This window comes from Gossypium raimondii, chromosome 4 (genome assembly GCF_025698545.1).
Source record: "Gossypium raimondii isolate GPD5lz chromosome 4, ASM2569854v1, whole genome shotgun sequence".
Classification (NCBI taxonomy): domain Eukaryota; kingdom Viridiplantae; phylum Streptophyta; class Magnoliopsida; order Malvales; family Malvaceae; genus Gossypium; species Gossypium raimondii.
The window spans coordinates 37582560-37606568 of NC_068568.1; the positions used below are offsets into that span (position 1 = coordinate 37582560).

General features: G+C 30.4%; 2 protein-coding genes across 2 annotated transcripts; one reads left to right on the forward strand and one right to left on the reverse strand.

The window, feature by feature from the left end:
- Positions 1 to 1417: 1417 nt before the first annotated feature.
- Positions 1418 to 2187, reverse strand: LOC105780482 (protein EARLY RESPONSIVE TO DEHYDRATION 15). Its single transcript, XM_012604850.2, has 2 exons — positions 1875 to 2187; positions 1418 to 1780 (listed from the first exon to the last, which is right to left on the reverse strand). The coding sequence occupies exons 1-2, from the start codon at positions 2131 to 2133 to the stop codon at positions 1620 to 1622; spliced, it is 420 nt and encodes a 139-aa protein (XP_012460304.1). The 5' UTR covers positions 2134 to 2187; the 3' UTR covers positions 1418 to 1619.
- Positions 2188 to 8634: 6447 nt separating this feature from the next.
- Positions 8635 to 10039, forward strand: LOC105779229 (GDSL esterase/lipase At2g30310). Its single transcript, XM_012603002.2, has 3 exons — positions 8635 to 9442; positions 9510 to 9771; positions 9843 to 10039. The coding sequence occupies exons 1-3, from the start codon at positions 8816 to 8818 to the stop codon at positions 10037 to 10039; spliced, it is 1086 nt and encodes a 361-aa protein (XP_012458456.1). The 5' UTR covers positions 8635 to 8815.
- Positions 10040 to 24009: the final 13970 nt, after the last annotated feature.

Here is a 24009-nt window from a genome sequence, read left to right on the forward strand (position 1 = left end):
TGAGGTCTTCTCCATCAATACCTCCTGCAATACCGTATTCGTGAGGCACAACTAGATTGCAGACAAAGCCTTTTCATCAAGCTTTATCCACTCTGTTTGATTTAGATTCTCAGGCTTTTTCCCGGTAACAACCTTTTTCAAGTCAGTTTGAACAAGAATTGTCATCATCCAAACTTGCCACAGATTGTAATTTGTCTCACCATCGAACTTCTCAATTTCAAACATTGTTGTTGCAATATTTGAATGGACTAATCTATGAAAATTAAACAGCTCTGATACCACTTGTTGGGATCGACCCGATTACGTAACAAGTAAAAAAATAGCGAAATAAATTGAGAAATTGAACACACAAATTTAACGTGAAAAAACCCCTCCAAAAAGGATAAAAAACCACGGGCAAAGATAAATTTACTATAATGGTAAAAGAACGAATAGTACAAAAGATGATATAAACTAAACCCTAAAAACCCGAAAACAAAGAATACTCAAAACGTAAACACAGAATTCTCTAAATGTGTTATGAATTCTAATCTCTAATGGGTGTATTTTTTAATGTTGTAAAAGAGTCTATTTATAAGTTAAATTCATAGGTCAAATAATAATAAAATAATCTAGACTAATCAGAGTTTGATTAAAACAAATAAACAGAATTTAACTAAGAAAATTATTTCTTAAATTTGACTGAAATAGAAGTCATACTCAATATGGCCGAATTTAGATGGAGAGATATTAGAAGATAAAGAAGGAGACAAAAGAGATTGATGGTAGAGTGAAGCAGACCACCATCTTTAAAAATAGAGTGTTGGGATGAAGAAGAAGTATAAATATATTAAGTCATTTACGTAAACAGTAAAAATATTAGGTAATTTATTTAAAAAAAAAGAATGACCAAAAAAAATATCCAATTTTATCTTATCTAACGTGACAAGTTAGACCGCCACATCAACTAATTACTTAGTCACGTTAGAAATTCCATTAAGCCTGTGACATTAAATGTATAATTGATTTATCACTTTTTTGATAAAGTTAGTCACTGATTTCTTTTTCTTTTTTTTTAAGTAAAGTGAATGAACTGAAATCTGACTTTTTGTCGTTGATGTAATTTACCAGTAATTTTATTTGTGGATATGTATGATATGTGGCCGGTTGAATAAGAGTAAGTCAATAGTGTTCAAGTAAAGGCAGCCTGGAAAAAGCTAAAGATCCAAATCCCCATCAATCACGTAAATATCAAACCCCCACACTCTTATATCTTTTAGCCTCAATCCCCAGCATCACGCCTCTTTTCCAAAGCAACAAAATCCCACCCTTTCTTCCCTGCATCATCATTTCCTCTTCTTTTTTTAATTAACAGTAAGAAACACTTGCTTTCCTCTAAATCTGAATTTTTTTGTTGTATACTTCAACGGTCATGGTCTGTGCGATATGGGAGGTAATTCTATTATTACTGAAACAAAGTTACAGATTACAGACCTAAAACTCTGTACACAATAATTTTACAAATTCAAAAAAAGAAAAAGAAAAAAAAAAAACAAGTTACAGGTAGCAGCAGATAAAACCCAAAGCTGACGGTTTTCGGCTCTAAGGAGACCTCCCATTTCAAATCAGCAGGAATCGATCTACCTTGGTTGGTGAATATTCCTCGGACTCACTTTCACATTCACGATCTTGGGCGCTTTCTCAAGAAACCTAGTTGACTCGCTCACAGCTCGCCCCTTCCGCCATTTGAATGCTCCAACGGGTACCAATTCCTTTTGAGTATCTTCTTCCTTCCCTTCACCTAAAACCCCAGAAACAAAACAGAAAAAAAAAAAGGGGTGAGATCCGAGTTAAATATACTTTGTTGACTCGGGCGAGTTAAATAAGTAACTTACAGGTAGGGTCAAAGAAAAATTCGTCGTAATCGTCAAAGACGGCATCAAGATCGTCGGGAAAAAGAAGATCGGCGTCGTCGTTTTGGGGATCGTGGAAACGTTCTTGAAGCCAGTAGTCGCGGAAACACGGGGAGGATTGGACGAGAGCCCACCACTCATCAGAGAAATCCTCCACCGTCCGATACGCTAACGGAACAAACAATGGAGCGTTGGGATTCAAAGTTGAGAAAGAAGATGGTCGTTGAGAAAGAATCTCCATTTGCAATTCTGAAGCTTTTGTCGGACAATGGAAAAGAGATAAGGATAAGATCAATCGTGAGTACACACTGAATATATATAGGGGATAAGCTTACTAAATGAACCCGGATTTTCGTATTATTACACTTATGACACTACATTTGTATACAAAAGTAAAGCTGTGGAAATTTTTTGCATTAAATATTGAATAAATGTAGAATGGCAAGATTGAAATATGTGGCAATTAAAGGGTAAATGACAGCAACGTTTCTGTAAGGAGAGTAGGCATTGATTTTAAGCCTAAAGATATTAGGTAAAGACGCGATCTGATATGTAATCAAATCATATAAAATATTCAATCGTTTAGGCTTTGATTGCTTTGGAAATTTTGTTGGTAAAAGTATTTTTATATTAAGAAGTGAATTATATTTTCTCTGAGTTAATTAGTTTTTAAATATTAGATTAAAAGTAATTTTTAATTTATTTAATTTTATTGTTAAAATTGATTATTATTTGTCAAAATGAGGTGTACATGTGGCATCGCTATATGTAATCGTTTGGTTATTCCATTAATAATGTCGGTTTTAATAGTAGAAATAGATAAGTTTTTAATAAAATGGCAATTTACTCTTTGATCTAATATATAAAAATTAATTTACTCATGTTTTGAGTGAAAAGATAAAATGTAATCTAATTTCTTTTACCAACTTAGTGATTAAGATATAAAGTAGGTAAATAATCTTAAATTTGGATGGTTTAATTTGTTAAATTTTATCTTATTATTATTTTCTTCCTTCATATCGGCAAATTAAGAATTTTCTTTCGGAAACATCAAAAGAGTTTGTGTTAAAAATCTAATTGAATAATTAATTTTATAAAAGATTAATATAATTTTAATTAATGACTAAAATATAATTAATGCATAGTTAAAAAGTTTAAAGTTATGATTATAATGAAACTTTTAGTAGGCTCTCAAATTTTATGCTATTGTTTTTAATTAAATGATTTCTTTTCACTCAAAATCGGGCAGTCTCACATCATTGGCGATTGTGATTTAAATGCTCTCAATTCAAATAAAAATTTATAGGAATTATTTTATCAAAATATTTATTTTAATTCAAATAAATTTATCCAACTCTACATAAATGATTAGCATCAAAACTTCTACATAATTATATATAAAAGGAAAGTACCTTTCTTATGCCGTCACTTGGCAATCTAATGCTCTCCTTTTTCTTTTTGTATTTTATAAAAATGGTTAAATATAAGATTTAATCCCTCTAACATGCTTAATTTTGAAATCTAATTTATATGCTTTAATTTTAACATCATTTGGTATTTATACTTTTATAATATTTTAATTACTCTAAATAGTTAATATCGTTAACTCTTTGGTGAAAATATTACGTGGTTATATATAATTTGAATACCCTAATAGTTTTAGAGATTGACACGTGGCTTCTAATTTCTTTTAGGTTCGCGTCGGCTTTTTTTTTACATTATAAGACAATGGTCAAATTTTAATTTTGGCCTTTAAACTATGTTGAAACTTGAGATTTAATCTATATACTTTACTTTTTGACATAATTTAGTTCATTTATTTTTATAATGTCATTAATTAGTCCGGATAGCTAATATTGTTAATTATTTCAATCAAAATGCCAACGCCAATTTTCCTCAAGAATACTATTCCAATAGAAAAAATTTATTTTATCGTGATGGTTTCAAATAAGTATTTTTAAGAGTTTAATAGAACAATTTTAACGATGATAATAACTACTACACTTGAATTTTTAAATCCGAAAAGTAAATGATCATATTCTAAAAACTAAAATGCGAGGATTAAATTTTAAAGGTATGAAATCTCTAAATATTTTAATTTTATAATTTAATAGTGAGACACAAACCATGCCAATTCAATTAATAAAATAAAAACCATCAACTTAAATTAATTATATTAAATGGAGTGGATTGAACCCAGGTCAAGCCGACCCATATCATCTGCAGTGCCCATGGTTTTGATAAAGACCAGAGTTTTGTCGATTGTGATCAACGGTTAGATTTCTGAGAGGGTGTGCAGTTATATGAGATTGATATCAGAGATCAGGCCACGTAATTCATTTCTTCTCATCTTTGTTATCCCCCATCCGGACTCCTAGATATTAACAATATAATATCATAATGTTAAATTTGGAGTTATTTCATCCCTTGCATACGCAAATGCATATTACATATTTACCCCTATTTTTGTTAAAAAAAAAAAGAGAGAGACTGAGAGTGAGAGTTGATGGAAATAAATAGTACTGCAAACCCGAATGTCCCTCTACCTATCTTTTACCAAACTCCATAGCAATACATTGGGTCTCTCTTTGCCCATAGTCTTTGCTTTATTAGGACTACGCCGGTATTTAACTTCATAATATATATATGTTATTTAAGAAAATGGAGAGGGTTCCTACTCGCCATTCCATAACCAAGAGTATCCGCATGTGCAAAGCAGTCCGTTAATAATACTGCTTTTCCTACAACAAAAAGGCCATTAGTATCTATCTCCTGCAATTTCTTAAGCTTTTCTGCAGGTCACAATTATGTTCCCTATAACATACATACATGCACAGGCAACCCAACATTCCATGTCTTACTCCCCCGGTAACCTTAGATTGGTGATTCCCTGTGCTCATAATTCTTCTCTAAACTATGACGTCCAAACACATTGTTTTCGTCTCTGCCTTCAAATGTTTTCATGATGCCTTTTTTCTCCCCTCAAAGATAATTCTCTCCTCCTTTTGATTTGCAATGAATTCAAACAAACAAGCTGTTAGAAATTAATTTGGTTTTTTACTTGAAATTTTTGAAAATTCTCGTAAGGACGCCTCCAAAATTTTTGAAAATTCTTTAATAATTTTAGTTAGACCCCCAAAATTTATAAATTTCTCATTAATTTCTGTCAATTCTCATTAAGTCTTTAAAAATTTTGAAAGTTTTAATTAGATCTAACAAAATTTTTAAGCATTTTAATTAAACTTTCAAATTATTTGAAAATTCTAGTTAGGCCCCAAAATCTTAACGCCAAAATCCTTTAGTGAGCTCAAATGTGAATTCTATTAAATTTATTGGTGTGACATTTTAAAATAAAAAATACACACTTGATAATTGTAATAGGCCAATTTAGCCCGGACTCACAAAAAAATAATAAACCTAAAATAATAAAACAAAGTCCAAGTCTAGTCCAAAATTGTATCATTTGACCCGATCGGAATGACCCATTACTTGAAAAAGGATATGCAATCTTAGATATAATATACAATCTTAGATAAGATATGCAATCTTAGAAGATAAGAGTTTGTAATCTTAGAGATTTAATTTGTAGATACCCTTTAAATCTTAGTCGTTGATGTAATTGATCTATACCGTTGGATTTGGGGAGGCTCAACTATAAATAGAGGCCTCCCCCTTCATTGTAAAACACTGGAGTTTGGAGCAATAATAATTCTTAAGAGCATTCACTCAAATTTCTCATTCTCTTGCATTCTTATTTTTTATGGCTTGTTCTTATTTTGTTTTTCGTTCATCTTTGTTTCTTTTTAAGTTGCTTTCATTTGAATTGGATTTTGGTGGAGGAATTCCGTTGAATCTTTATATTGTGGGAGTAAGGCTGACTTAAGCGTTTTTTTTAACCTTTTTTATTTATCCATTTAATTGTTTAATCATTAATTATTCTGTTACTTTTATTCGCTTATCTATCCATCAACTTTCTTATTTACATATTGTTCATTCATTTAACCATTCTTATCATTCTTTTATTTTTTTCCATTAATTATATACTTTATTTGTTTTTAATATTATGTCACACATATTGTTTATTTTTAAAAACTCGTATTATAAATCATCCATTTTAAATTGTTTGATTATTTGCTTTAAAATTTTTTCCATATATTATCAATTGCAATTGTTTTTTATACTATCTATTTTTTTTCCATATTTTGGCCCTCGGTTTCAAATTTATCATTAATATTTTCAAATTTATTATATACTATTATTTTGGATTTATCACGTATGATTATTTTAGAATTATCATCAAAATTTTTAAATTTTATATGTATTATTATTTCAAATTTATTATATATTATTTATTGTAAATTATCCAATTCATTTCAAATTGTAGATATTATTTGTATTAAATTGTACATTCATATATATTATTTGTTTTAACTCATATATATTGTTTATTTTAAAATTTTGAACGTATAATTTATTGATTATAATTTCTCCTTTTGCCATTGATTTCTTTAGTATATCTTTTAAAATTGATTATTAATTCATTTAATTTTAAAATATTGATATTGGTATTTATATAATGTATGATTGAAATTATTGTTGCCATGCATGTTTATATTTGTTTATTAATTATTTGTTATTCATTAGTGTATGATTCATTTACAAATTATCTTTTTGCGTCGTATGTTATCATTTAATCACATTACATTTTATTCAAAAGTTTATAAAACAAGACTCGATATTTAAGATTTTCGAGAAGATTATGCCCTAACTTACTGGGCTTCAATTTTCTCGTTAAATTCAAAATAGCCGAGTATCCTTTTTTCAATAAAATCATACAAATTTCAAATAAAAGCTTATTCTCGAGAATTCAAAATGTTATATCCTAACTCACTGGATACGACATTTTGTTATCTCAACATGAAATTTTTAATAAACAACAACTTTGTTTGTTGTCATCGGAACTTCAAAGAATCGTACCCTAACTTACGGGGTTTCGATTTCTTCATTAAAATAAGATGGCCAAATTTTATTTAGCTTTCAAAATAATAAATTTCAATAAGGATTTTAAAAGGGGACTTGTTTTGATCTCTTCAAATTTTCAATATTCGACATTAAGACATTAATTAATCAACTAGGTAACAATTTTGGGCGTTATGAGGGTGCTAATCCTTCCTCGTACGTAACCGACTCTAGAACCCATTTTTTTGAATTTCGTGGACCAAAATCGTTATTTTTAATAAAATCAAATCGTTTATTAAAAACAACTACTTTTCCAGGTGACCCAATCACACCTCATAAAAATAGATTGGTGGCGACTCCATTTTCGTTTTTAAATAAAAGTCGACCCCGTTTAAATAAAAATAGTTTCGACAATAATCATATAACAAAAAATAATATTGTAATGAACTTAAATTTAACAAAATAATTTAAATAATTAAATTTACATTTTAAATACAAAAATAGAGTAATTAAATTTCTTAAAGTAAAAATAGAAAACTAAATTTCAAAAATGTAAAGAAGAGTGTAGAGAATTAAAGGTTATTTAAACCATCCTTATATGACCATATATATATCCATAGCATTGCATTGAAATCTTTCCAATACTGTAGTATATAAATGGCATGAGTTAGTAGGAACAAAGTCAAGAATTGTGTGATGAGACCGTGATAAAAATAAAAAATTTTGGGGGTCAAAACTAAATATTTTCTTTTTAACTTTTCAGAAATTGTAATTTTTCATTTAATAAAATATTAAAAAAATTAAGTTAGAGTGAATAAAGTTGCAATATTATTATTAACCAGGAAGTTGAAGGCCCTAGCAGGCCCAGCTACACTCCCTGCGGTTCTGCAGAAGGAAGATAGAAAAAAGGCGAAAACAAGTTGAGCTTAGTGCCGTGTACTATCGGTGCACCCAAAGGTCCGGTTCATGTAATATGATCATTCCAATGAGCATAACCCCTCCCTTTCTGGGAACTAAGCAATTGCAATGCATGCCTATCGCCTCAGCGAGGGCTGCCATGCCCAAACCCTAAGAATGGATGATAAAAAATCCGAATTTAATGGGTTTCGACGCTCAATTCCTCCAGGTTGAATTTTTTAAAAAAAAATAGAGTTTGGAATAAGTCGAATTTATCTTGAAATATTTATAAAAATATCATTAATATATATTAAGTTTTTTTAATAAATAAATATATATTAAAATTTAAGTCTAAAATATAAAAAAATTGATTTGCTTCAAAATAAAAAATAAAACAACTAAAAATATGTAATTTTATTTACTTCAAAATAATAAAAATAAAATAATTAAATTAAAATTGGGTTGGCTCAGAATCAATTCTCCTATTAAATTTCAAATTCAAGTTTAAACTAAAAATTTATTTTCCTTTAAGACTCTAATCGAGTTGAGGTGGATTTATCAAGATATGGATTGAGTTTCCTGCCCTGCCAGTTGCCATCTCTAACCTAACCATAAAACCCATGCATGTTATTTTGAGTTTTTGATGCACTGTTGATTTACCCTCTTTGGTCACATGCCATAGAATGCGAAAAATATTATATGATCATTTATTATATTTTAGATTGTATTTCAATTATTATACGTAAAAAAAAGCGCAAAATGATTTTATAAAGAAAAACAAAACAATTTTCATCTCTTGTTCTGTTAATTGATTTATATAAAATTTAATCCTTCTTGGTGAGATATAATTCTAACTCATAAAGAATTATATTTTGTAAAAAGAAAATATTAATAAATAAATAACTCAGAAGACTTCAAATTCTGCCAGGAGTTGCTCTCAAGTAAAACTCCATCAATAAATCCAATTAGAATTCTTGATAGTTTACTTATAAATAACCATCCATTCTTCCAATGTAAATTAATTAAGCACCTCCCTTTTCCCCTTAACAAATTGATCAACTATCAATATGTCAACCTCAAAGTCCAACCTCTTCATGGTCGCACTACTACTAGTCTCGATGACCATCATCAACACCAGCGGCGCCAGCGCCGGCACCAACCCAAAGTTCCCTGCCATTATCATCTTTGGTGACTCAACAGTGGATCCCGGTAACAACAACTATATCGACACAATCTTTAAAGGCAACGTAGCCCCATATGGGATAAACTTTCCAGGCCACGTTCCTACAGGCAGGTTTTCGGATGGCAAACTTGTTACGGACTTTGTGGCATCTTCTTTAGGGATCAAAGATGCCGTACCGCCTTTCTTGGACCCAAATCTATCAGACGATGACCTCCGCGCCGGTGTTAGCTTTGCCTCTGCTGGTTCCGGATATGATGATTTAACTACATTGTTGTCCAATGTCATCACGGTTTCAAGGCAAGTTGAGATGTTTAGAAGCTACATAGAGAAGCTTAAGGGAATTGTAGGAGATGAAGAGGCCAACAACATCATTGCTCAGGCTCTGGTGGTAGTCAGTGCAGGAACTAATGACCTTATTTTCAATTTCTTCGATATACCAACAAGACGGTTGGAGTTCGACATTAGCGGTTACCAAAGTTTTCTGCTGCAAAGACTAGAAGACTTTGTTAAGGTAAACACAACTTTGTTGCACTACATTGGTAAAAGAAATAAATAATTATGGTTGAATTTTTGTACAGCAAATATATGATTTGGGATGTCGAAACATTGTCGTGGCTGGTTTACCTCCAGTTGGATGCCTGCCGGTTCAAATGACCGTCAGACTTGAGAATCCAATGAATCGACAATGCTTGGAGGATCAGAACTCAGATGCGCGATCTTATAATGAGAAGCTGGTGAAATTGTTGCCTGAAATACAAGCGGAGGTGCCAAGGTCCAAACTTGTGTATGCAGACATTTATCAGCCATTGATGGACATGATCATTCATCCTCAACAATATGGTATATTTCTTTTTTCTTTGAAAGGCTGTTTTGTTGAAGTAATAAATAGTTAATATGGGAAATCGGCGCAGGAATTGTAGAAACAACAGTGGGTTGCTGTGGCACCGGTGTCCTGGGGCTTTCATTATTCTGTAACTCGGTGACATCGGCATGTGGAAATCCTTCACAGTATGTGTTTTGGGATAGTGTTCATCCAACCCAACAAGTTTACCGACAACTTGCCAAATACATCGTCAAGGAAGTCGTTCCCAAATTATTACCAAATTAACTAAGTTTCAATTTATTGGTTTAGTTTCTAGCTTATTTTATTTGAATTGTTTTTATATTGATAATAGTTATATCAAGTAGGAATTTCTTCCTTGAAAACTGAAATGTTTAGTAGTGAGATTATTGTTTTTTTCACAATTAACCTTAAAAAATATTATGTGTTTTTTTAAATATTTACTTTTTTAATATTTTACTATATATTATAGGACATTTATCAATCTTTTGACCCTCCTTGTAGAGTCTAAAAACTCCACCTACAGTATATCAAACATGTTTTCTATATATAATTAAAAACATCTTTTTGGTTTTCAAAATCGTTTACTTTTAATAATGGAGGTATATGTAACAGCCTAGTAATGTCTAGTAACGACAAATTTTTCACATCTACAATACAATATTTTGTAATGACATTTTGCATTGCTAAATGCCATTTTCCTTGTAGAGGTAAGACTTTTTTTCAACCTCTGAGAAAAATAAAAAGGAATTAAATTGTTACAAAATAGTAAAACAAATATAAATAACAATACGATCGAAGAACAACTTCAAACCACGATCTTTCCTTAGCTATAAATTAATTACGAAAATAACTCAATAATTAATCCTTACTATAAATTAATTACGAGAACAACATAATAATTAATCCTTACTAGTTAAACAACACTAGGAGACGTTCCTAAAACTTATTTCACCAACAACTTTACATATTAGAAAATCCCGACTCTAATTAATAAACTCAATTGCACAATTAATTTAAATTATATCACTCTTTCCCATAGCATAACCCAACTGCTCTCTCAACTGACCTATGCCAACTATGGGAAAGCAATTTTTGGTTTAATAAAAAAACTAAAAAAACTAACCCATTTGGTTTTTTAGTTTTGATTTAGTCGGTTGGGGTGGGCTGGTCGATTTTGACATTGATTTAATCAGTTAATTTAGTTGGTTATTAGTTTTTGAATCCCGAAACCCAACAGAAAAAATTGACTTATTTTATATTATTTTTAAATGATTTAAAATATATTTATATTTTATAATATATAATAGACAAATAACCATATAAGCCCAACCCAATAACCCTAATCACCAGGGTCATTTAATCGAAAAAGCTTACTGAATCGATTGAATCAAAGTCAGTTCGATTTGGTCGATTTTCTAAACTAAAGTTGATCAAGTTGGTTTTCTCATATTAAAGTCGATTAAATCAGTTTGAAAAAACTGACTGATTAAATCAATTGCGCTCCCCTAATGCTAACTTGTTCAAATTATTAGAATGAAAAGACAATTACGAATCAATTTACTTTACTTAACTGGATTCTATTCTAAATATTGAACAAGGAACCCTTTTAGAACGAAACTAAAAGTGCATTTGAAAAGCCACATAGTAATTAGATTTAGGTGTAATTTCTTGTAATTACAAGTGTGGCATGTTAGGGCAACTATAGTAATTAGTTTATCTTACTAAATTGAGTGTAATTAGAGCACTCCAGTTACACTCTCCAATTCTTATCCATTCTTAAGGAGAGGGTGAGAATTGGAGTAATTATGTAACACCTCGATACCCGACCCAATCACCGAGTCCGAGCTACATGATACCACATTCATTTTCGGAGCAACTACGAACAATTACACATTATGGACTGTAACACCCTTAACCCGTATTCGTCGCCGAACTAGGGTTACGAGGCATTACCAGTCATATCAAAGTTCATACAGATGATCATTTCATTTCACAACTAAAATTTAATCACCTCAATGCTCGTAACTTAACCTAATATCGAGTCTTAAAATTTTAGCAAACATAACATTTCATAATTAAAACATATTCTATGCACATTTAGCTTTATTGAAACATGCACTAATCACCACAAAAACCATAAGCTATAATAACCACTAATGCCGAATTGTCCATAAATATTATTATAGACTAATCACCATGTCAAGATTTAAACACACTTAGCAATTTTATTCTTTACTTATTCGGCTATCAAAGTCAATCACATGGATAGTACAAAAATTATGCCATTCAATCATAGGCTGAAATATGTCATTTCATAGACATAACAAAATTAACCATTTTACGACCAGTGACTTCATATGTCTAAATTACCAATTTAACCTGCCACAAGTCGAATATAAACCATTATTTGATTCACTTATTAACTAATCACATAACCAATACATCATGTTTTATTATAATCATGAAATCAATTTAAATCATCTTAATTCATATGTACAAATGCCGAATCATCTTATGTTATTACACATATTACACATTGTACCAAATTATCATACAAAACTAACTTGCTTCTTAACAATTTGGCAGGCAAAATTAGCCTAAACACTTTCCTCGATTGCCATTTATCAACCAAACCTATATAACCAATTCACATTATAAAATTATACATACAACTGATCAATTATTCGCGTATTCGGTCATCCAAAATAAATTCAATACATAACACAAATCATACCATATACTCATTAATATGAATCTAATTCTTTAGCCAAATATATGAATACACATTATTCACCATTTTTAAGCCATCTCACTAATGAAATCATACCATTTCAATTTGACTCAAAGTAACCATGGTACAACATAGTTCATATATAATGAATACAACAAATTTCAATATTAACATACAACTAAACAAAAACTACATAATTAAATCACTATTGCCAAACCACAAATCGACTAAACCCAACATTTATACTATTTCACTTACAAATAACCAAAGAAATTTCATTATTAACAAATTACCTATACACAATCAATCAATTTCCAAAATAATTCATTCAATTATTTTCAACTCATTAAATCATTATGACCACATAATAAACCATGTAACATAGTCCCCATATTGATTTAAGTACCATGCCAATTCACACCAACTTTAACAACATTTTTAAGCCACTTATAAGGCAAATTATAAATACATATCCTACTTCAAAATGCATTCAACATCTACTTCATTTCTTAAGTTGAATTATAAGACCAACCATCACATAAGATATATCTTAAAACTTACTTTCAAAATAATCTAATTACATGGCTAATTCATATCATAATTAAAATCATTAACAAGCCAAATTCCCATGGCTATATATATATATATATATATATATATATATATATTCAATTCAAAATTTAACCAAATAAACTCTAGCCTATACATGCCAAAGGATTATAATTCAAGCTTTTAAAATACCAAACTAACGGTCTATATTATGATGAACTTCCTTGGTGATCCCTGAACCCGTAACTAGCTTTCCAAAAAAAATCTATAATACATCGAATGAACACACAACGTAAGCTTAGAGAGCTTAGTAAGTCGAAAGCAAATAAAATATATCTATGGACATTAACCACATTTTTCTATTTAGCCGAATATAAATAATCACATATACATATAAATTACCTTTTGTAACATGTATAAATTACATCATAATTTATAATGCTACTTACCATATTTTCATAAAATTTTTAATTCACAAATACATAAACCATATAATTAGACTTTCACATTCGATCGTATCTTAACATTGCTCGTTAAACCCTTCAAAAAAAAATAAGGATACTCGGATAATTTCATGAAGCCCGTACAATGCCAACGTCCCAGACGTGGTCTTACATGTAATTAATTATCGATGCCACTGTCCCAGACAAGGTCTTATACGTAATTATATACGATGTCAATGTCCCAGACATGGTCTTACACGTAAATCTCAAATCGAGGCTAACGTCCTAGACGTGGTCTTACACGATGTCACATTTAAACATTTCTGTGGTTCGTATGCCTTTCGGATGTCGTAAATCAACCAAGTGGAACTCGTAAATAATCATCAATTGTCAAATACAATTCAGTATATTAAAGTACACCAAACACATTTAGATTCGACTATACTTAAAATAAATACAGTAAATTTAACTTCAATAATTTACTTACGAACTTACCTTGGACGAAGGCGAACGAACCGAACGACTATTCGACAACTTTAGATTTCCCCCGATCCAAATCCGATTTCCTCTTTTCTTGATCTAAATTAATACAAATTTATCTTGTTTATTAACATATTCACTCAATTTCATCCATAAACACATAATTTGGGTAATTTTCACTTTAGCCCCTAAAATTCACATTTTTCACAATTTCGTCCTTATTTCACAAAACTCAAAATACACATAATTTAATAATTCCCTAGCTTGACCGAATCTTCATATAGCCCATGTAAGCCTACATATTTCATTTATTTCACATTTTAGCCCCTCCATTTTTCATTTTCACAATTTAACTCAAAATACTCATATTCATCAAAAATCTCAATACAAAACATATTAATCCAACACCTATCTTTAATAATTCATCAATTAACATCATTAAACTCATACGTTTATCAATGGATTATCTCAAAATCTTCATCCAAATAAAAAATTGAGGCATGGGCTTTATAATATGTTAAACAACAATCACAAAACATAGAAATTATCAAAAATAAATCAAAACGCATACCTTAATCACCCAAAATCATGGCCAAACCCTAGCTCAATCTTTTTTCTTCTCTTTTCTTGTTATTATCGGCCAAAGATGGACATAATGGCCTAATTTTCATACTTTTATTTATTATTTCATTATTTAATTTTACATTTCCCTTGTAGCCTTTATGTTTTCATTTAAAATCCACTAACCTTAGGCATTTATGTCCATCCATAAATTAAAAGTTATAATTTCAACATAAGGCCCCACATAAAGCAAGCCATATCACTATAGTACTTTAACAATTAGCAAGTCACTTTTGCATTTTTCGCTATTAAGTCTTTTTCTCAATTAAGCACACAAACGGATAAATTAAAGCACAAAAAATTTCACACATGTCAATTCACATACAATAAGCATGTAAACTAATATTAAAATATTTTTCTGACTCGGATTTGTGGTCCCGAAACCACTGTCCGACTAGGGCCTAAACCGGGCTGTTACATGGAAAGTTACATTTATTTTAGAATAATTAAACATCCAAATATGAGTAGTAAATGCATGTAATATGATATATAATTATTTTTGGGTCTTATACGAGCTTACAAAAGCTCTTTTGCTAACCTAAGATCAAATTAGGACCAAATTGTAAAGAATTCAAAATGTCGAGTTGGTGTTGCGACTTCGGGGGTTCCTCGCCTCATTGTGATGCAACATACTAAATTGGTCTCAACGCGATGACAAGGGTCTGACGTCGCAACGTGACCATCTGTTTCTAAATGGTCAAAATTTGGAACCTTATTGCAATCACCAAAACATTTCAAACACATTTGCAATTATAATTTCAGCCAAATACACACATCCAATGAGTTCTATTATAAGCCAAAGTACCTTTTATACATATATTCTTTACATCCATCTCAACAATTTCATCCAAGTTCACAATCCACTTCATTATACTAACCTTTGGACTACTTGGCACATATGCACATGTATATAGATACATTACCATATAAACTAATATCATACCATAATTTATGCCTAACCAGATATCGTGACAATCTCAATTTCATATACCTAAACATATGACCATTTCCAACATACTAATTCCAAATCCAAGAGTTCACATAATCACATATTATATCAAAAATCGACCAACCTAGGTACATGCCATATAACGAACAAAAAGAGACTATACAAACATTACTAAGTTGGGGCTTGCTTCTTGGATGCTAGAATCACTTATCGAGACTTTGAGATGTAGCAATACCTATGCATGGGAAAAGTAAACCGTGTGTTGAGCGATAATGCTCATTGGTATTTCCATGATTCAAGTCAATACATCATAAGTTAAATCAATTTAATACATTCAATCCAAATTCCATTTCCATCCAACTATTATGCAATTCATACTAATTTTTAATCAACATATCAATCTACATATGCAACTACAAGTACCAAATATACCATATGAATCAATCTATACATGTTTCAATTAACTAATCCAAATGTTATACCATATTAACATCATTGATTTCACATTTCTATTTAATTCATAGCATTTGGACATATCAACATACCATTTCCATATTGAATCAATTGATTCATCATATTTTCACATTGGCCCTCTAGGCTGGTATATTCGGTTCGTATGATTTTTCACATGCTATCGTTATTCATATATCCTAATTTATCTTTATAACACCAAATGATATTATCAATCCAATTCACATACCATTTATTAATTTTACATATTATATCCCTATTAACCTAACTCAGGCTCGAACAAATACACAGATCCCAACTAACACAATGATTGCACCCCGGTGTGCGTGCACTAGAGATAAGAACCAACATAAATACGAATAATAATCTAGCGATGTACTGCAAGTGTAATAGGTCAAGTTGTAATATTTGTAGTGTTACAATGGAACACTCAAGTACTCCAAGGATCGAACCCAAAAAAGTTTGGGGACAAAATGATTCCTAAGCAACAAGCATGTAACCAAGAAGTCTATTTAACTACTCCCTAAATACTATATTATGAAAAATCATAATCAAGGGTAAATGTCACATCCCAAAATCCGGGTTAGTAAAAATCGGGTTAATTAATTGAGAATGGTCATGCCCGAATTTTTTTATATGATCTTTTACTCATTTGATAATAAATAAGTATCAAGTATAATGGTTGAGTAGTGGTGGAGTTGTCCTTGATGATTTGTGTTCGAATCTCTTCCATCACATTATTTTCTATGTGTTGTAATTTTGCCTCAAACCTTAGCAAATGTTACACCATGTTTTTAAAATAAATGTTGTAAAAATTATAACAAGCTAGTGAATAGTCAATTGGTTAAGTGCTTTGTTAATTTCTTAAAGGTCTTATGTTCAAGTCCTCACATTCTCATGTTTTTATTTAATTTTTGGCTCATAAAATTTTGGTCAAAGCTTCCATAACTGTCCACTCTTAGTTACCATGCAAAGAAAGATTCTTTCCTCCTTTAGCTAGTCAACTTTCCCCCATAAACCCCCTCTTCACTCCACATGCTCCCCCTTGATCCACTTTCCATGCCATTGTCCCCCAAAGCTTCCATTTTCTCCCATTTATCAAGCTTGAACCGTCCATCCTACCTAAGTTAGCCATCATTCACTTTTTTCTCTCATTTTGGTGTCTCCTCCTCCTTTCTTGATCAATTCCTCTATTGCTCCTCATTTCTCTTCCATTTTCTTCTTTTTTGAGCCAACATTGCACCTCTGTTTCTCCACTTTTATTCCACCTTTCTACCACCATTGGTTAACCACACCACCTTTTTACCACCACCTCACCACCATCGGACCATTACAAGACCACCGCCGTGACCACCATTTTTCCTAATTTTTTCTTTTATCTTCTCAAAAACTCAAGACCTCCACCTTAATATCTATCTTTTTAGTTTTGAGAAATCCTTGCTGGAATTTTATTACTTTTATCCTAAAAAGATCCTTTGTTATCAATTATTTATTCAATTTATCCATTCTCTCCTCTTGAGCGGTTGATTCAACAAAGATTCGGTTAAGGAATAATGTAAGTATGGAATGATATTAGGTGTTAAATCATCACTTCTTCCTCATCTTTTTATTAATATCTGAATGTAGTATTAGTGTTAGACATTTTTTCTTCGATATTAACATATCGTATATTGATCTTGTGTGAAGGGTCGATTGCTAACAACTTGGAACACTTTTGACTTTTGGGAAGTGAATCATAGTTTTGAATAAATGATTGAATGTTTACAATTGAGATATTATTTATTTTGATTCTGAAATTTGCACGAATTTTATGAAATTAAAATAAATGTTTTATTTCATTTGTTTTGAATTGATAAGCCAATAGTTTTAAAATATATTTTTTTTCAAAATTTTGAAAGTTTATTTCAGCCATTTTCATGGACAAATGATTTTTGAAATGAGATTGAAAATAAAGTTGAACATCCGATTTACTAGTTTTGAACGAATTGCACAAATGGTTTAAAATAAAATAAAATAGGTACATTTGAAATTAATAAAGTTTTTTTGGGCCATTCCGGTGGCCAATGTAGCTTTTCAAATTCGGCCATAATGACTGGGCTGAGTTTGGGGTGTTACAGTAAATTACACTAATTGACTACCTAACACTTTATTACGGAAAATCATAATCAGATCAGATTTAGGGTGTTACATAGTTGAAATAACTTGTACTCAATCTATCCTATGGCATGCCTACTATATCTAACCCTGCCCGAACAATTAATAGGGTATCAAATTTTTTGATTTCATCATATAACTCAATTCACAATCTATCTTTCTCAATTAAATATCAATTTCACTATTTCAACATATCATATAACATATTCAGCCCTGTCGAAACCACTTTTTTCATGTTTTTAAAAAACGGGGATCGACTTTGAAAATAAAATGGGGGTCACCACCGATCTTTTATTGAGGTGTGTTTAGACCACCTTGAAAACGATTATGGTCTATGAATTTTGAGAAAATAGGTTCGGGAGTCGGTTACGCACGAGGAAGGGTTAGCACCCTCGTAACGCCCAAAATTGGTACCGAATTGATTGTTTAATGTCCTAGTGTCGAAAATTCGAAAAGATTTTAAAATACGATCCTTTTAACTTGAATAAATTGAATTGAATAATAAGGCACTCATATTTTAAAGAAATAAAGTGTCAAACCCAGTGAGTTAGAGTGCAATATTTTTAATCTTGAAAATTAAGTAACTTGTGACTTTTAAAACTCATGTTTTAAAACTTAAGAAGGATATTCAGTTATTTGAGCCAAATGAAAAATCGGAACCCAGTAAGTTAGGGTTCAATTTCTCAAAATTCCAAATACAAAATATTGCCTTTATTTTTTAGAAAAATCCTCGTTTCGAGAAAACAACATGTCATATCCAATGCGTTAGGACATAACGTATCGAATTCCTGAGAATGAGTTTTTTATTTATGTTTTAATTAAAAAGGATACTCGGTTCCGTAGGTTCAACGAGGAAGATTGGAATCCAGTAAGTTAGGACACAATCTTTTCGAAAATCCCAAATTCCGAGTGTCGCGTTATTTGAAAGACTTTTGAATGAATTGGCTTTGATATTAAAAAGAATATAATCCTTTTGACGAATAAAACGCAATAGGATGACAATGTATATCGCAAAAGAAAAATTCTTAAGTTAAAAAGTATGCTAATGAGCGATAAGGTATCAATAAATACAAATAAGCAACACAAAATATGTAATAATAAAAACATACATCACACATTATGTAAATTCCAGCACTAACAATTGAGAACTAATGAATTAAAAAAGTGATTAACACAAATAAATGCACAAGTCCTAAAATAATTGAAAAGACGATTAGCATGGGAGAAAGGAAATTATAATCGAGAAGTTATAAAAATAATAACATACACACACATGAGGACTTGAAAATAATAAAAATGGAGTTAAAAACACATAAAATAATAGTATCTAAATAAATTTTAAAGTAAATTTTATAAAAGAAAATCTAAATACATAAAATAATGTGCATGTATAAAAGATATATAAAATGGGTAAATTTTAAAAGAATATATTATAAAACAATATCCGAGAATATATAAAATATATCAAAATTACACAACAATATAAAATGTGATAGATTTTAATAATGAAGCCTAACATATAACAATGAATAACAAATAAAAAACAATAATACATGATAAATTTTAAAACAAGTGTATAATAAATCTAAAATAATAAAGCAAATTTATTTATAATACTAAATGATGCTACATAAATAAAACATAATGGAACTAGATATTAATATGTGATAACATTACATAATTGGAAGTAATAACGTAATAATGATACGTAAATAAGTATATAAATTAATACTAATAACAATACTTATAATTATAAAACAACATTAATATAGATAACAAAAATATATATACATTTAAGTAATTCAAAAATGCAAACAGGATTAAATTGAAGTCAAAATTAAACTAGAAGTGGAAAAACGAAAATAAACCAAAATGGAGGGCAAAATCGTGACGCGCGAATAATATGAGGATCGAATGGGAAATATTCCCTCCCCCAAAATGCAGTGTCTTTAGCCCGGACCAAAGCATGATCAAGTCGAACATATGGGACCAATTCGTGAAATAAAGAAAGATCGGATTGAAACCCCGAAACAAATCAGAAGGACCGATGGCACAAATATCCCCTCCAAGACCAAAGCGCGCGGGTCTAGCCACGCTCGGGTCGGGTCATCGGGTTATGGCCATAAACCACCAAACTACGTCATTTGAAGCAATTTCTATAAAATCTAAAAAAAACCCTAATGGAACTAATCAGCCACCCAAAACAAAACTAAAGAAAATCTAGACACTTTCTTTTCCTTCTTACGCCGTTTCGTGCCTCAATCCTCCATCCGACTCCGATTGCGACGGAGCAGAAGGAAGACCGACCACCAGGTATGCTCTCTCTTCTCTTCCTCTTCTTTTTGCTTTAATTTTCTCTTCTTTGTATATATAAAAAAATAAAAGAAAACAGTAAGAAATGCAGAGAAAGAAAGAAATGGTGAATCACCTTTCAAAATTTCTTTCAATATTTGTTTTTTGTATTCGATCTGTGTGTGTCAAAAAAGGGGAAAAAATCTCCCTTTACAAATTCGCAAAAATGGCTTTATATAGCCGGATCGAAAAGAAGAAATAAAAAATACATCTCTTTCTCTCCACCCTCTTGTCCTATTTTCTTTTTGTTGCTCTTTTTGTTTTTTTTCTTTGTTTTGCTACTTGTTTGTGTGCTGCGCAGGTACGGTCGTACGAGGGTGGACGTGTCACGTATGAATGTGTGCGGCCGCACGCGTATAGAGGCTCGCGTGAGTGTTTCTATGTGCGTGGGGAGTGGCTCGTGTGTGGTGGCGCACGTGTAACACCCCTAACCCGTATACGTCGATAAATTAGGGTTACGAAGCGTTACCAGATAAAACGCAACTTAACACAGACATTCAGTAGAATTCAAGAATTTTACATCTACGTTAAATTAGTCAAATATGAAGTAAGTATATTTTTAAATTTTACTTTAACCTTTTATAACAAAACATAACATTTCAGTTCAGTTAAACCATAAGAAAAATAAGCTAGTTTCATATGGCTATTAATTATATATATACAGTACATTAAAGTACGACTCCCAAAATATTATCTAGCCTATACATGCCATAAGTTAAAATTTAAACGTTTTAATACCGAGACAGTAGATAGAGTGATGATCTTCGCTAACGATCCTCGAGTCTGCAGCTTGGTTTTTATCTATAAAACAAATGGACAAAAACAATCAAAGTAAGCTTTTATAGCTTAGTAAGTTTATAGCATATCTAAAATACATATAAATGAACATATGTATAAACATTATATGCTTATAATCAAGTTACAGACATAATCATTAATTGCATATATTGATTTCTAATATACTTATCATTTGCATTTCATTGAATGCATATCTATGATCTTTCAAATACATATGTCAAAAGATTATATTTTTACTTATCAACTACATGAGCCAAATGCACATCTATACTTCTAATCCACATGTGCCGAATGCATACTTGTATATTCAACAATTTTCATAACAACCAATATATGTGCCTACTCACTAAACACAAAGATCCAAACGTTTATATGCTCATCAAATACATATAAACAAATGTTCATATACTTATCCATTACATATAGCCCAAAATCATTTATATATATATATCAAATGCATATAATCACTTAATTTAACATATTCACCGACAATTAGCCTGCTAGGCTTATAGCCTGATTCAGATCACCGGCACTTAGCCTACTAGACTTAAAGTCTGAATTATTTCACCGGCCTTAAGCCTGCTAGGTTTTAAACCTGAACATTTCAATTTCACATATACAAAATACTCCTCAAGTAATTCTTTAAAATAATCACATAATTGTAAAAGATCATATTCAAACATAAGAGAATTTATAAAATTCTATCTTCAATTCAATTCAAACATCTATAAATTGTATGTGCACACATATATTCATATACATTACTACTTAACTAAATTTAATACAAAACTTTACATACCTAAATACACTTATTCGAACCTAACTAAATATATATATGTAAGTATACATTTGATGCAATCCATATATGTATATATATTTAAATAAATACTTAACACTTAACATTTAATTTTATTAAATACCTATTCGAATATAAACATGTATGCATCAATTCATATAGAAACACCCATTCAAAATTTCTTATGCATATACAATATACATACCTTTTTTTCAAACTTAAAATTATACATAATTGTACATATACTTATTTTTAAACTTATTTTGCATTTATAATCCCCATATCACCAACTATTTTCAAATAAGTCATAAACATATATATATATATATATATTGAAATATTTAAACAATGTATATACATATATCTATGTACTATTCTTCATTATATTTATTATCAAAACTTATATAAACATATATCCTTATAGCCGAATATAGCTTATACACAATTACTATCCATATTTCAAGTCTATTCAACCAAAGTATGCTTGATTATAGATCAACAATAATTCAATATAGATTCATACACACATATATATACTAATTTAGTTCCATTTAGTAGCTAGTAGACTTACCTCGGATATCAGCGGACACGATCGACTATTCAATTACTTTCGTTTTCCCCCTATCCAAATCCGTTTTCTTCGTTTCTTGATCTAAACATAATCAAATTTAACCTTTTTATTCATCAAAACATTCAATTAAGTCCAAAAATACATTAATGGGCAAATTACCATTTTGCCCCTGACATTTTACACTTTTTGCAATTTAGTCCTTTTTGCACAAAACACAAAATATACAAAATTTGCCCACACTAAGCTAGGGCCGAATGTTCCTTGTCTTCATACAAGTCCACACATTTCATTTATTTCACATTTTAATCCCTCAAAAATTCATTTTCACAATTTAGCTCTAATTTCTCAAATTCACTAAAAATTCAAAGACAAAACATGTTAATCTATCACATTTCTTTCATTTTTCATCATCAACTATCACAAAGTTCAAGCATTCATCAATGGCACATTTCAAAATCATCAACAATTCACAAAATTAAGACATGGGTTTTGAAGTATTCAAAGCAACGATCTCAAAAACGTAAAAATTATCAAAAATCGAGCTAAAACGAACCTTAAATCAACCTTGAGTATGGCCGAACCTATGCTTGTGTTTTTCTCTTCTTTCTTTTCTCTAGTTTCAGCTAAACAAGGATGATAACAATTGAATTTTTCTTTGTTTTTAATTAGCATATATTAGTATTTTATTTATTTACCTTATTAACCTTTAATAAATAATTTATATTTCATATAACATAAGGATATAGTTGTCCACAGCCACCCACTAACATTTAAATGGTCTAATTGTGATTTAAGACCCCCATTTTTAAAAGACAACAACAATTAGGTATTTTTAGATTTAACCCCTAAATTTTCATTTTACGCAATTAAACCCTTTTTATCGAATTGAACATTCAAACGATTAAATTTCCACACGAATTTTTCACACCTATAACTTAACATATAATAGACACTAAAAATAATATTAAAATATTTTTCTGACTCGGATTTGTGATCCCGAAACTACTATTCCGATTAGGGTCAAAACTGGGTTTGTTACAGCACGCAAGAGAGAGGGGAGCCCATGTTCGATTTGGTGCGCATATCTTCTTTAAGTCGCTAGGGTTTCGACTTGGTTTAGGCCAGTTGGGCTAGGTTAATTGGGTTAGATTTTGGGCTAGGTTAATTGGGTTTGTAAAAGCTGGACATTAATAGTGGAATTTATTTATTTATTTGGGTTTTTATATTTGTATCGGGCCGGGCAAAAATGGGCTCTTACAAGCCCAATTTTGTATCAAATAACACATATAAATTAATCTATGCAAATTTCTATTCTATTC